Source organism: Eubalaena glacialis, chromosome 14 (assembly GCF_028564815.1).
Source record: "Eubalaena glacialis isolate mEubGla1 chromosome 14, mEubGla1.1.hap2.+ XY, whole genome shotgun sequence".
Taxonomy (NCBI): domain Eukaryota; kingdom Metazoa; phylum Chordata; class Mammalia; order Artiodactyla; family Balaenidae; genus Eubalaena; species Eubalaena glacialis.
The window spans coordinates 84808914-84824816 of record NC_083729.1 but is presented as its reverse complement, the minus strand read 5'-3'; the positions used below and the strand labels follow the sequence as shown (position 1 = coordinate 84824816).

Here is a 15903-nt window from a genome sequence, read left to right as displayed (position 1 = left end):
AGAAGGCAACTATACTCCAATAAAAATTAATTAAAGAAAAGAAGTATGCCAGCCACCCGGCAAAGCAACAATGGGGGGAAGCGAGAACAGGAGCTGCAGGAGTCAGCCTCCTCCCTCGCCCTAGTTTTCCCTGCTGAAGATGCAAGAGGCCCGAACTCCGGACTCTACGCTGTCTTGCCTGCGAGACCCGCTCGGGTTCTGGGCTCTTCTCTTCCCCCGCAGCTATATCCGTTCCGGGTTTTGCGGCTCACCGCCCCTCCCTTCCCAGGCTGTAATCCACTTCCGTGTTTTGTTCGGTGCCCGGGGCGCAGGGGCGTGGAGGCGGTAATGCGCAAGCGCACAGGAATCCGGCCCGGGCGGAGCGCGCGGCCGGAAGGTTGCGGGTGAGGGAAGGGTCGGCCCCGGCGGGGGTGGCGGGCCCGGGGCGGGGGGCGGGGGGTTGAGGCCCGGGTCGGAGTGGACGGGGGTCTCGGTGAGGACTTCCGGGCTCCCAGGGCGCGCGGGGACCGGGCGGCCTGGGTCGGACGGCCGTGTGGGGCCGGGGGCGGACTCGGGCCGCCGTGACGCGGGCGCTGAGCGGGGCCGGGGCGGGCGGGAGGCGGCTCCTCCTCGTCGCGAACTCTCGGTGACCTTGGTTGGCTAAGTCACTCCATCCCCCTGAACCGGCGCCTCCGTCTGTAAAGTGCGAATCACAAGCCCTGGCTACCAGCTGGGGCGGTTTTGAAGCTCGGTGGCTGGACCCCCGGAGGGTACCTGGAGTAGAGGGCGGTTCCCCAGGGACCACCCCGGCCTCGGTGAGGGAGAGGGGTCTTCCTCGCATAGCATTGTTACAGATTTTGGGGAGGAGCTCTCACCTGTATATTTTTAAAACTCCAGAGCATTATGAAGTCGTTGCAAAACTTTTGTTTAACACAAACAAGAGACGTCAAGGGCTTCCTTGAGGCCCACGTTAAGCAACTGTTCCTGGGGTGCTCACGCTTCTGCTGGAGACGGCTCTGGGAAGCTTTCGAGAATGGTGTGCAGCCGTAGAGACCCTTAGCTTCAGAATTATTACTATTTGTAATTCCTCTTGTTTGCCAAAACCCATCCCGCCCACGTGGGAAATTGGGGCGCTGGCCAAGCAAGTTTAGTATCCGCCTTGGTGAACATTGGAGTCCCTCGGCTTTGCAATGGACCAAATTGTAGAGATTCAGGATGGAGGTAGTGCCATACCCTTTTTTGGTGGTGGAGTGGGATCTCAGGAACCCTCCCTACGTGGGCAAGGGTCTGTAGTGTGATGGATACTCAATGACGAATGCTAGAAGGGCACAAAAGTAAGAAGCCTGTTAGATGTTCTAGGTTGGAAGAAATTCCGAGCATTTGAATTGACTTAAACTGGAACTTTTCACTGCAGGTGACTAGCATGCAGATACCCGTTCTCTGACCTGCTGCCCCTCTTCTGACATGGCCCACCGCGGTGGGGAGAGGGACTTCCAGACGTCAGCGCGCCGCATGGGCACCTCGCTGCTCTTCCAGCTTTCGGTGCATGAGCGGGAGCTGGACCTGGTGTTTCTGGATCACAGCTATGCCAAGCCGTGGAGTGCCCACCCAGATGCCAGTAGTGCCCGCCCCACCCGCATGCTCTTTGTTACTCCCCGGAGGCAGCACGAAAGTACCATGTGAGTTTGGGCTCCTCTCCTAAGGGCGGCCATTGCCCTAACTGGGCAGTGATCAGATGGTTGGAGATTAGAGCGGATTTTACTGTGGGAGATTGTAAAGGGGGGTGGGGCTTGGATGTTTAATTCAGGCGTCACTGTTAAACATCGTGAGGTTATCAGGCCTATATGTGGACATCTGCATTCAAGACATCTAATGAGTTAGGAAAGCAAGATGTTCAAAGGAAAGCAAACAACCTGTTGCACTTAGATAACAGGACTTGTGTGGGAAGAGGAATTGAAGAGGATTACTTCAACTGTGAAGAAAAAGACTGAAGAGTTGACTTTTAAAAATTGCCACCTAGGATTAGACTCATTCCTTTAGTCCAGTGGTCTGGCTCCAACACTGGCAGCAATAACCTTTTTGTGGTAATTTGATTTGCTTTTCCTGGCTTCACCTGCAAAGTTGAGGAGCATATGCCCAAGACCTTGCTTTCTCTCTTAGCTTGTTACAGAACTGTCACCATGGGTTGATCTTAACCCTTCCTAGTTCTGGTTACATATTCAGCCCGTCTACATTATAGGGTAAGGACTTTTTAATAAACTTACCATGTAATATGTGATACAATTACATTTGGCCTAAATAAACTCATTTAGCAGTTCTTTTGAGCTTTAAGGTGTTCTGATTACTGGTGTTTCAAGATTTGTTGATATATTCTATTTTGATGCTTAAATCATGCCCTTAATAATTTTATAAACTTTTATTGGGAAGAGGTTTTTTTGTTTGTTTGTTTTAATCTGACCTGATGTTTAATCTTTCCTCTGGCACAGGTTTTAGGTTTGTTGGAGAATAGAGATCTTGTGTTTTGCTTTTTTAGATCCCCCAGTGAACCTTAATGAGCTAGAAGTACCATGACGTGTGTGTTCAACACGTGTAGAATAGTGGTTTTTATTTCTTTTCCCAGTGAGGGCAGCATTTTGTTGGCCTACTTTGAATGTACAGGGCATGGGATCTGTGAATTTAGGGAGTAATCCAGCATAATCCTGATGCTTCTGGCCTAGGGCATAACTGAAGAGCTCTTTTGAATAGAATTTGAAGTCTTTCTCTTAGTTATGTAATAGCTTCTTGATATTGAGAGTCCTGTGTTCATATCTCATGATATTTTCTTAAAGTGAGATTTTGTGGATTTGGTCATTTCAGTACTCAGAAAATTATTTCCTTTTATAGACTGGCTCCATATATTGGCCCTGAAAGTGGGAGTTTGGCATGTTTTAGGAACTCTTTTTAGGCCATTGGGTCCGGAATGTGGTTGCAATGGGGGTGTAAGTGGGAGCTAAGGGAGAAGTTGGCAGAGGCTACCTCATGTAGGAATTTGATTCTAAGAGTTGGTAAGAAGTCATTGAAGGATTTTAAGCTAGAGATTGGATTTTTATTTGAAAAGATCACTCTGAATTTTTGTTGAATAGATTATAGTGCAGGAGTGGAATAGAGAAGACCTGCTAGGAGACCATTGCAGTGGTTGGGGCCAGAGATCACGAGCCTGATGGGGCAGGAATAGTACAGGTGGAGAAAAACGGTTGGCCTTGAGGTGTATTTTGTAGGTCGATCCAACATGCCCTGCTATAGTGAATTGCAAAGAGTGGCCAGGGTTAAGGGGAAAGGCGAAATTAAGATGACTCTTAGATTTCTGGCTTGAGCAGCTGGGTGGTGCCATGAGTTGGGGAAGGCTTGGGGAAGATATGGTTGGAATAGTGAAATCAGGAGTTCTATTTTAGGAATACAAGTCTAAGTATCTTGTCCAGTGTCTGGTCTACAGAAGATAATCAGCTCTTTCACCCACCACCAAATCTAGCTGCACATTATTTCACTTCATTTCATAATGATGTAATTATTCCAGCCATTGGGAATGGATACAATAACATCATTGAGGTCAAAAAGTTAAAGTGATGTTAGGTGGATAGCCAGTAGACCATTTTGATTGACATCGTATTTTGGGTGACAAAGTTGGTGCAGTGAAGGACCCTCATGGCACTAAGATTTCTTTAACATTTTAAAATATGAAAGATCCTTTAGGTATCCACTTGTGTTTGTTTCTGTTGTAGGCTCCTTACAGAGTGAGTAAGCTAAGGCGTCTGCATTCCAGGTGATCTGTCTTAGACAATCATAGGCTTTTATAGCATATCATTAACTACCAGTTGACTTGCTAAGGAAAGGGCGAGTTTGTATGAATTTATTTAAAACTCTAGACCAACACCACCCAACAGAACTCTGTAGTGATAGAAATGTTCTACATCTGTTCTGTCCAACATGGTAGCCTTAGGCAGATATGTCTGTTGAGCACTTGAAATGTGGCTTGTGTGACTGAGGAACTGAATTTTTAATTCTGTTTATTTATTTATTTAGGCCACGCTGCACAGCTTGCAGGATCTTAGTTCCCCAACCAGAGACTGAACCCAGGCCCTCGGCAGTGAAAGCGCAGAGTCCTAACCACTGGACCACCAGGGAATTCCCTCTAATTTTTATTAATTTAAATAGTTCCACGTGGCTTATAGCTACTGTACTGGAAAGCACGTTTAGGCAATCAACTATATGCTTAGGGAATATATTTGTCCTTTTTAAAAAAATGGCTCTTTGTCATTTTTGCATAGGTTCATTTTAAAACGACTTTGTGTTCCCCCAGCGCATACCAGCATGTCAGAGGGCAGAGATCTAGACAAGTGTGGGAAAGATGACTTTGGATCATAATTTTCTTGTGGATATAATATGCTTATGCATACTTTAATGCTGAATAGGGACTTCCCTGGCGGTCTAGTTGTTAAGACTCCCCGCTTCCAATGCAGGAGGCACAGGTTCGATCCCTGGTCGGGGAACTAAGATCCCACATGCCGCACGGTGCAGCCAAAACAAATAAATAAAAGCTGATTATATTAAAGAGACATTTTTGGCAACCAGATGATCATTAAATACCTGTGTTGTGTGAAGTACATGTGGCTGGTCCTATTTCCTCACTTCTTTACAGCGAGTCAGACGTCCCAATAGATGTGGAGACAGTCACATCAACCCCTGTGCCGCTTTATGACAATCAGAAGGCACGCAGCGTGATGAATGAGTGTGAACGGCATGTCATCTTCGCCAGGACCGATGCGGATGCACCTCCCCCTCCAGAGGACTGGGAGGAGCATGTCAACAGGTAGGCTGCTTCTAAGAGGACTGGGCATTACAGGGTTAATAGTCACCGCACTGTAAATATTTTGTATCATTTTCATTGAAGCATATTTATTAGGAGCTTATTTCATTTGTAGCCACATGAGTCAGAATGTTCTCCTGTCTCTGCATGATAACTCTCAGCTCACTGTGCAGTGAGCTTCTTGGGAGGAGAGCTTGTGTCTCAGCCATCTTTCCATCCCTGACACCTAGGACATTGCCTGGCACATAGTAGGCATATAGTAAATGTTGATTGAATAAATAAATGAGTTAAATTTGATAGGTATGACTTGCTCTCTGGTGTATATAGTACATGTTATGTTATGTACTAACGTACGTGTATGTCTGAGTTACCCAGACTACTAGAAAAAAACCCTGTTAAATAAATGTCCATTTGTTTGACACTGTATTTACATTGTCTGTAATTAGGGTAGTGAAAATGTTCTGGAGTCGTACGAAAAGCTAACAGATGTTTGATTTGAGTGGCTTTTAAAAATAGATTTGTAGTCTGTGGTTTTGGGGGAACACTTCACCCCATTTTCATGAGTTTGCTGCCTAGTTTTATTCTCTTACAGCCTACTCACTGTGGGGACTCAACACTCCTCTTTAGGTCATTTGTTGTTTTTCATTTGGCAAACATTTGTTTATCTTTTATTTATTACATAAAACTTTATGAAGATAAAATTTACATACCATACAATTCACCTATTTAATGTGTACAATCAGTGGTTTTTAGTGTATTCATCACTACAGTCAATTTGATGAACATTTTCCTTAACCCCAAAAGAAACTCCATACCCATTCGCAGTCACTTCCCATTTCCTCCCAACCCCTCCAGCGCCTAGCAACCACCAGTCTACTTTCTGTCTCTCTAAATTTGCCTTTTCTGAACATTTTATATAGATGGAATCATACAGAATGTGGTCTTTTGTGACTGGATTCTTTCACTTAGCATAATGTTTTCAAGATTCATCCATGTTGACGCATGTGTCAATATTTCATTCCCTTTTAATGCTGAATGATATTCTATGGTATGGATGGACCACATTTTGTTTATCCATTCATCTGTTGATGGATATTTGGGGTGCTAACACTTTTTGGCTATTATGAATGTCACTATGAATATTCATATACTTGTTTTTTTAAAAATAAATTTATTTATTTTTATTTATTTACTTTTGGCTGCGTTGGGTCTTCGTTGCTGCTGCGGGCTTTCTCTAGTTGTGGCGAGCAGGGGCTACTCTTCGTTGCGGTGCGCGGGCTTCTCATTGTGGTGGCTTCTCTTGTTGTGGAGCACGGGCTCTAGGCAAACGGGCTTCAGTAGTTTTGGCATGTGGGCTCAGTAGTTGTGGCTCAAGGGCTCTAGAGCTCAGGCTCAGTAGTTGTGGTGCACCGGCTTAGTTGCTCTGCAGCATGTGGGATCTTCCTGGACCAGGGCTCGAACCCGTGTCCCCTGCATTGACAGATGGATTCTTAACCACTGGGCCACCAGGGAAGTCCCCATATACTTGTTTTTGTGTGGACATATGTTTTCATTTCTCTTGCATATATACCTAGGAGTGGAATTACTGGGTCATATGATTACTCTGTCTAACTTGTGAGGAATTTTCAGATTGTTCTCCAAAAGGGCTGCATCATTTTAAATTCCCACCAGCGGTGTATGAGAGTTCCAGTTTTTCCACATCTTTGGCAACACTTGTTTTTAGTCTGTCTTTTTCTTATTATGACCATTCTAGTGGGTATGAAGTGACATCTCGTTGTGGTTTTAATTTACATTTCCCTCATGGCTCTCTCTATATGTATTTACCTACTAAGGGAATGTTAAGATCTTTATATCAGGGGTTGGTAAGTGGTAAACTTGCCATAATGCTGGAGAGCTCTCACTTTATAATAATGGAAGAAAAAGAAGTAATTTGGTAGGAGGAAGGGTAGGAAAGTTTGAGGCTAATTGGCATGGTTTATGAGTTTGGCTGGAAGCAGGGAATGAGACTGAGCTGGTGTGCTTATGTGATCAGGATAGTAGCTGTTGAAGGAGGAGCAGCTCTGCACCTTGGCTGAAGAGCTTTTGAAGAAGTTGTTCGGGGTCTTGAATTGGAATTAACATTGTGCCCTAAGAAGGGGAAATGCTCTCTAGAGCTTCAGATAAAGAGGAAAACTGCTGTGAATGAAGATCAACTACTAGAATATTACCGGAGTCAATGAATGCAGCAAAATAGTTTATCACCATTGTTACAGTTAATAATACTAAAAATACTGACAATGGTAGTAACAAAAAAGAACTACCATTTGTTGAGTGCTTTCTAGGTGCCAGGCATTGTGCCAAGCGCTTCATATGCATTATCTCTTTTAAATCTCACAACTCTCCTAGGCATATCCCTTCTTCATCTCTGTTTTACAAATGAAGAAACCGAGCTCAGGGAGTTGAAGAAACCTTAGGAAGTAGTGGAGCAGGGATTTGTTTAAAGCGAGCAGTCTGACTCTGGAGCCCAGTGTTCTCAACTACTATACCTTCTCATTAAGGGTAGTAAAAAGACAGACCAGTTAGTTATGGCTGAACAAGGTGGCCTCACACTTACGTGTCCTTTATGGTGTTGGTTGCCTTGTCCTCAGTTTGCAGTTTCAGAAACTGCATGGGAGAATTGCATGAATTTTTCGGTCAGTTCGCCCATGGTCATGATCAAAAGGTTTTGGGGGACTCTTCATGCTTACCAAAGTCATCAGAGACTTAATAATACATATGAATACCAGTTTCTTAATTTATAAGGAGGGATACAACTGCAAGGCAGATGAGACACTGGGGTGGCCTGGCCCAGAGCATTGATTCTCAGTGGGAGAGTCTGGGAAGCTATTCTGTTCCAGCAGTGGATGGCGAGTGGACAGCCTGCACAGGAGGCGCCCTCCTTCAACAAGGTAGCTGGATGCACCCATCTTTCCTCAAAGCAAGACGGGCCCACAGAGTTAGGCCAGGGCACACCTCCACCTGCCCAGTCCTGCAGAGAAACACGGACAGATTCTAATCTTCGGCTTGTCTTTCTCCATGTGGACCTCCATCCCTGTGTTATGACATTGCCACAGATTGATATGATTAATTAGCGCTCAGTTTATCTCAGATTATTTGTCTTTTAGTGTCTGATGAGATTTTGGAGGCGTCCTTCTCCCATTAGCAACAGGCTTACAAACCATCTCTTCAGGTAGGTTACTTTTGCACACAGCTAATTTCATTATTTGATGGTACTTACTGGCTTCAATTTCAGAGGTCACCACTTTATGACCTTGTCCCCAAGTTCTGGATCTGTAGCCTGTTTGGAGGTTGCAGTTCTCTCTGCTTGATTATAATCATCTTGTTGCCATTCTTTCCCTTGATTTGATTGTTAAATTGCTGCTTCTTTTCTTCCTGTATAAAATCATGTAAAATTACAGTTTCCCACATTAAGAACTCATGGACTATATAGGACAGCTCCCTAGAAATCTGTTTTTCCTCAGAGAGATTACTGACCTCTCTTATCAGTGGATTCAGAAACTTAATTTTCTTTTTTAGTGCCCTATTTCGCCCTCTTGAATTATTTTAGTAGCAACTGCCTTCAGATAACTTTCTATGTTTAGAAAATGAAGGCCCCCCACCCAGCCCCAACTGACTCTGAGTTTCTCTAGTAATGCCTGATATTTCATGAAACAGTTTAATATCCCTCTCTTCTTGATTTAATTGTCTAGATCAGGGGTTGGCAAACTATGGCCTATGCGCCAAATCCGGCCCATTGCTTATTTTTGTATGGCCCATGAGCTAAGAATGGTTTTTACATTTTTAAGTGGTTGAAAAAAAATTTTAAAAAGACACAAGAAATTCAAATTTAAGTGTCCATAAATACAGTTTTATTGGAACACAGTCATGCCCACTCATTTAGGTATTGTCTGTAGCTGCTTTTGCACTACAGCTGCGGAGTTGCATAGCTGTGACGGAAACCATATGGCACACAAACTCTAAAATATTTACTATCCAGTCCGTTATAGAAGAAGTTTGCTGACCTCTGGTCTAGATTGCGTTCCTGTGTCTGCATGCCAAAATCGTGTGACCTGGAGAACCTTTGAAAATGTTATACATTTGCTGGTGTAGTAATGTTGTCCCCAAGAAGTTGGACCAGCTTTTTCCCTCAGATGTTTGTCAAATGCCAAGTTTAATTAGATGCACAGCTTTTCAAAGACATTTAACAAAATACTCCTGACATATGATACTTCGGGACATTGCTCTCAAATAGATTTTAAGATGTTGTCACCACTTCAGTAAAAGAATCTAGTGTCCTAAAGCAGGTTGTCTTATCTTAGAAATCAGAACTTCTGAATTCAATTGAAAAAAATTCTCCTTTTCTAAATTTGCTCTAATTATCTCTCTCAATATTATATGTATCTATTATATGTTACTCTCAGATGGATGTTTGAAATTTTGAGTTCAAGATCTTTGAGTTGTTTATTTTCCCTCCCTCTCCCTTCCTCTCTCCCTCCCTCTCTCTGTCCCTGTCATTCCTCTCTTCCTTTTTCCTGGTGTTTAAGCAAAGAATTTTATAATCTGAAAAAGTAAGTGTGACCTTTTTCTTCTCTCTGATGTTCTTTCTCTCTCTCTGCTTGCCTTCTGGTTTAAAAAAAAATCCTTTAGACATTTTAATATTGAATTAGTATCAGAGAAAGAATTACCTTTGAAAATATCAGGTTCTGGGACTGATGTGACTTTTTGGCTGCTTTGGATAAGAGGAGCCAGAAGTCAGAATGTCATTCGGGTTCAGTGGGAGCGTGGAGAACATGATTGTCTGATCTCATCTAAGCAATGGAGAGAAGGCATTTTTGCACTCATGAAAATTGAATAGGTTTAGGTGGGGGGAGCGTGTTGACTCACCACAGTTCCCATCAGCTATTTGACTGTTTAGACTTGTATTTAAAATTCTGTCTCCTGTTTTTAAATTTTGCCTTAATTATATCTTTTGCATGCTCTTAATCTTGGGTTAGATCATTTTTTTCTGCCCACTTAATTTTCCAGCTTCCCACGAAACTGGCAAAATATAGAGAACATGTTTCAGTTCTTGGAATCACTTTGTTATATATCCAGCAACAATCCTAAGAACTTTTTCTGGGGATTTTAGGCTCTCAACATTGTGGTTTTTCAGTTTAATTTCAGCTGTCATTGGTGTATGGTCGTAATTTCTAAATAGCTTGTAGTCCCCCTCCCATTTTGTTTCCTTGCTCCTGTCATTTCGGGTTTCAGAATAAATATAGAGTAAGAAAAACAAATAGAGAAAACATCCTGTTGTATAATAAAGAACAGGATAATTTTGGAAACACTGTCGGTATCTCATAAATAAAAATTATACCTCATTCTCTGTCCTTGGGATTAAGGTTTGCAACATGATCAGTAGGCTTTGAGAAAGGTCAAGAGATTGTTGAACATGAAGAAATTGTATTCATTGTTTAACCTGTTTGATGATCACTGAGCATTGTTGCTGGGGGTAAGGCTGCGGTATAATACTGCTTTCAAGATGTCGCAGGTTCTTTATACGTATTATTTTCACAGAACTGAAATTCTAAAATTTTAACACAGATCTTTCATTTCTACTTCAAGAGAGTTATCCTTCAGAGATACTTGCACAACCATGTAAAGATATAGATAGAACAGATGTGTGTTTGAGTGTATTGGGGAGAGGAGGGATGGTCACTGTGACTGTTTATAATAACAATAAAAGGGACACAACCTGAGTGCCCACCAATAGGGTAGAACCAGCCATTAAAAGCAAAGAAGTTTTTAAAATGGAAATATCCATGTATCGCCAGAGAGCTTTTTTTTTTTTTTTTAACATCTTTATTGGAGTATAATTGCTTTACAATGGTGTGTTAGTTTCTGCTTTATAACAAAGTGAATCAGTTATACATATACATATGTTCCCGTATCTCTTCCCTCTTGCGTATCCCTCCCTCCCTCCCACCCTCCCTATCCCACCCCTCTAGGTGATCACAAAGCACCGAGCTGATCTCCCTGTGCTATGCGGCTGCTTCCCACTAGCTATCTGTTTTACATTTGGTAGTGTATATATGTCCATGTCCAGAGAGCTTTTTATAACCACCTGTGGACGTCCTCTGTCTCCTCCCACCACCACCAAATCCCCAAGCCCATCCAAGAATTACTATACATATGAGAGATGCTGTTCATGTTAGTGTGTTGTACATTTAAATAATGTGAAGGAAAATGAGATTATGAACCAATGGGCTGGAATATGCTGGTTCCCACAAACCTTCCTGGTCCCAAAGTATCCTGAGTCCCAACTTTGAGTAAAAGCTTCTACTCCCCCATCTCCCAAATCCAGAATCTCTGAATATCAAGCCACAACAAAAACTGACTAGATCCTAATGAAGTAGCAGAAATTAAGCCAAGAGAGCTATGGGAAAATAAGAAAAAGGACAATTCCAAGAAACCTAAGACTGCTTCTAGTATGCCACAAGGGGTTATAAAAGGATGAGAGGCTTTGGAGGTTAAGGCAGATTTAGCTGTGGCAACAAAAGCTACTAAAGATAGAGGGTACTCCTGAAGAATTCTGTGATCGTGGACTTCAGCTACTCTCATAGAACTTTTGTTCCCATCCGTAGTCATAGCTACCTGAGCTTTTTATTGTTAGAAGGAACCGTAAAGATCATCCAGTCCATCTCTTTTACCGTCAAGGAGACTGAGGGCACACAGCCAGCTCCTGGCTCATAGCTAGTGTTCTCCTGGACTGTGTAACTGTGGTAAGTTGTCAAACTGGAGACGTGGTAGGTGGAGATTTTATTTTACAGAAGGAAAGCATAGTGGGATAACTGTGCAATGTGCATAACAAAGGGTAATTTGCCTTCCATCTGCATGTTTACTGGGCCATGTTGTTGGTGTTAGAGAGATGACCTGTAGAAAAGAGAGTGTCTGGTTGGTGGGTTATGATGGGAAGGATGCTAGTCGGTCATAAAGTAAGAGAAATGGAGATTGCTGAAGTTGTTTGCGGCAACTTCCTTGCGGTGCAGGCACCCTGCTCTAGTGAAGGTCTCCGTTCACAGTTGGCCCACATGGTGTGTCCGGGTTCCTCTGCTGCTCAGCACCCAGGCGCTTCTGTGGCAGGGAGTGAGAGGGTTTGAATTTGTACTCCACTATTTACAGGATTTAGAACGTAGTATGCATGCAGTTCATTTGTTTCTTTATTCAGCAGATGTTCAAGTCCCTACTCTGTGTCAGACACTGCTTTATGTGTTGGGGATATAGCACTTAAAATGGATAAAAATCTCTGCCATCTTGGCCTTTACATTCTAGCAGAGGAAGACAAACCAAACAAATAAATAAAATGGGTAGAATGTGAGGTGGTGGTATGGCTGGAAGGGGGGATAGGGAATCCCAGGGTGGGAGTGAGGTGTCGGCAGTTTTAAGTACAGGTGAGTCAGGGAAAGCCTCAGTAGGTGACATTTGAGCAAGGACCTGGAGATTGGAGAGGCAGCCATTGTTTCAGGTAAGGGGAATGGATGGCTAGGGCCCCGTCTGTGCTGTGGGAGCATGCAGGGTGTGCATGGGGGAAATAAGGGGAGGGGGCAGTGTGGGGAAGCACAGTAAGCTGGGGACAGTCACATGGATGAGGTTGGAGAGGCAGGGGGGTTCCAGACAGCCCATTGCAAGGACTTTGGCTTTCAGCTGATTGAAATGGGGCCATTGAAGGGTTTGAGCAGAGTGACATGATCTGATTTAGGTTTTTGCTTAATTTTTTTCCAAAATTGGTTTTCCAAAAGGTGGTACTAATTTATATTTCCATCAACAAAGTTTGGAGGGATCTATTTTCTTAAACCCTCACAACAGAGTACTACTGAACTTCTTTTTTTTTTTTTTTTTTTTGGGCTTATTAAACTCTGAGTTTTTTTTTTTTTTTTTTTTAAACATCTTTATTGAAGTATAATTGCTTTACAATGGTGTGCTAGCTTCTGCTTTACAACAAAGTGAATCAGTTACACATATACATATGTTGCCATATCTCTTCCCTCTTGCATCTCCCTCCCTCCCACCCTCCCTATCCCACCCCTCTAGGTGGTCACAAAGCACCGAGCTGATCTCCCTGTGCTATGCGGCTGCTTCCCACTAGTTATCTATTTTACATTTGGTAGTGTATATATGTCCATGACACTCTCTCACCCTGTCACATCTCACCCCTCCCCCTCCCCATATCCTCAAGTCCATTCTCTAGTAGGTCTGTGTCTTTATTCCCATCTTGCCACTAGGTTCTTCATGACCTCTTTTTTTTTTTTTTTTTTTTCCCTTAGATTCCATATATATGTGTTAGCATACTGTATTTGTTTTTCTCTTTCTGACTTACTTCACTCTGTATGACAGACTCTAACTCCATCCACCTCATTACAAACACCTCCATTTCATTTCTTTTTATGGCTGAGTAATATTCCATTGTATATATGTGCCACATCTTCTTTATCCATTCATCCGATGATGGACACCTAGGTTGCTTCCATGTCCTGGCTATTGTAAACAGAGCTGCAATGAATATTTTGGTACATGACTCTTTCTGAATTATGGTTTTCTCAGGGTATATGCCCAGTAGTGGGATTGCTGGGTCATATGGTAGTTCTATTTTTAGTTTTTTAAGGAACCTCCATACTGTTCTCCATAGTGGCTGTATCACTTTACATTCCCACCAACAGTGCAAGAGTGTTCCCTTTTCTCCACACCCTCTCCAGCATTTATTGTTTCTAGATTTTTTGATGATGGCCATTCTGACCGGTGTGAGATGATACCTCATTGTAGTTTTGATTTGCATTTCTCTAATGATTAATGATGTTGAGCATTCTTTCATGTGTCTGTTGGCAATCTGTATCTCTTCTTTGGAGAAATGTCTATTTAGGTCTTCTGCCCATTTTTGGATTGGGTTGTTTGTTTTTTTGTTATTGAGCTGCATGAGCTGCTTGTAAATCTTGGAGATTAATCCTTTGTCCGTTGCTTCATTTGCAAATATTTTCTCCCATTCTGAGGGTTGTCTTTTGGTCTTGTTTATGGTTTCCTTTGCTGTGCAAAAGCTTTTAAGTTTCATTAGGTCCCATTTGTTTATTTGTGTTTTTATTTCCATTTCTCTAGGACCTGGGTCAAAAAGGATCTTGCTGTGACTTATGTCATACAGTGTTCTGCCTATGTTTTCCTCTAAGAGTTTGATAGTGTCTGGCCTTACACTTAGGTCTTTAATCCATTTTGAGTTTATTTTTGTGTATGGTGTTAGGGAGTGTTCTAATTTCATACTTTTACATGTACCTGTCCAATTTTCCCAGCACCACTTACTGAAGAGGCTGTCTTTTCTCCACTGTATATGCTTGCCTCCTTTATCAAAGATAAGGTGACCATATGTGCGTGGGCTTATCTCTGGGCTTTCTATCCTGTTCCATTGATCTATATTTCTGTTTTTGTGCCAGTACCAAACTGTCTTGATTACTGTAGCTTTGTAATATAGTCTGAAGTCAGGGAGCCTGATTCCTCCAGCTCCATTTTTCGTTCTCAAGATTGCTTTGGCTATTCGGGGTCTTTTGTGTTTCCATACAAATTGTGAAATTTTTTGTTCTAGTTCTGTGAAAAATGCCAGTGGTAGTTTGATAGGGATTGCATTGAATCTGTAGATTGCTTTGGGTAGCAGAGTCATTTTCACAATGTTGATTCTTCCAATCCAAGAACATGGTATATCTCTCCATCTATTTGTATCATCTTTAATTTCTTTCATCAGTGTCCTATAATTTTCTGCATACAGGTCTTTTGTCTCCTTAGGTAGGTTTATTCCTAGGTATTTTATTCTTTTTGTTGCAATGGTAAACGGGAGTGTTTTCTTAATTTCACTTTCAGATTTTTCATCATTAGTATACAGGAATGCAAGAGATTTCTGTGCATTAATTTTGTATCCTGCTACTTTACCAAATTCATTGATTAGCTCTAGTAGTTTTCTGGTAGCATCTTTTGGATTCTCTATGTATAGTATCATGTCATCTGCAAACAGTGACAGCTTTACTTCTTCTTTTCTGATTTGGATTCCTTTTATTTCTTTTTCGTCTCTGATTGCTGTGGCTAACACTTCCAAAACTATGTTGAATAATAGTGGTGAGAGTGGGCAACCTTGTCTTGTTCCTGATCTTAGTGGAAATGGTTTCAGTTTTTCACCATTGAGGACAATGTTGGCTGTGGGTTTGTCATATACGGCCTTTATTATGTTGAGGAAAGTTCCCTCTATGCCTACTTTCTGCAGGACTTTTATCATAAATGGGTGTTGAATTTTGTCGAAAGCTTTCTCTGCATCTATTGAGATGATCATATGGTTTTTCTCCTTCAATTTGTTAATATGATGTATCACGTTGATTGATTTGCGTATATTGAAGAATCCTTGCATTCCTGGAATAAACCCCACTTGATCATGGTGTATGATCCTTTTAATGTGCTGTTGGATTCTGTTTGCTAGTATTTTGTTGAGGATTTTTGCATCTATGTTCATCAGTGATATTGGCCTGTAGTTTTCTTTCTTTGTGACATCTTTGCCTGGTTTTGGTATCAGGGTGATGGTGGCCTTGTAGAATGAGTTGGGGAGTGTTCCTCCCTCTGCAATATTTTGGAAGAGTTTGAGAAGGATAGGTGTTAGCTCTTCTCTAAATGTTTGATAGAATTCGCCTGTGAAGCCATCTGGTCCTGGGCTTTTGTGTGTTGGAAGATTTTTAATCACAGTTTCAATTTCAGTGCTTGTGATTGGTCTGTTCATATTTTCTATTTCTTCCTGGTTCAGTCTCGGCAGGTTGTGCATTTCTAAGAATCTGTCCATTTCTTCCAGGTTGTCCATTTTATTAGCATAGAGTTGCTTGTAGTAATCTCTTATGATCGTTTGTATTTCTGCAGTGTCAGTGGTTACTTCTCCTTTTTCATTTCTAATTCTATTAATTTGAGTCTTCTCCTTTTTTCTCTTGATGAGTCTGGCTAATGGTTTATCAATTTTGTTTATCTTCTCAAAGAACCAGCTTTTAGTTTCATTGATTTTTGCTATTGTTTCC

At 42.1% G+C, this 15903-nt stretch overlaps 1 protein-coding gene across 7 annotated transcripts in view; it reads left to right on the top strand.

Annotated features, from left to right (window-relative positions):
* The first annotated feature begins 341 nt into the window (after positions 1 to 341).
* The window catches only part of KANSL3 (KAT8 regulatory NSL complex subunit 3), a 52902-nt gene continuing 37340 nt past the window's right edge, over positions 342 to 15903 (top strand). For 5 of the 7 annotated variants that reach the window (XM_061210454.1, XM_061210453.1, XM_061210455.1 and 2 more), the window contains exons 1-3: positions 342 to 383; positions 1394 to 1658; positions 4655 to 4825. In XM_061210454.1, the coding sequence (XP_061066437.1) occupies positions 1444 to 1658; positions 4655 to 4825 (386 nt within the window). In that variant the 5' untranslated portion in view covers positions 342 to 383; positions 1394 to 1443. Of the gene's footprint in view, positions 384 to 1393; positions 1659 to 2139; positions 2220 to 4654; positions 4826 to 7965; positions 8031 to 15903 lie in introns of those variants that run through there. The other 2 variants (XM_061210456.1, XM_061210457.1) reach the window with 2 other exon arrangements.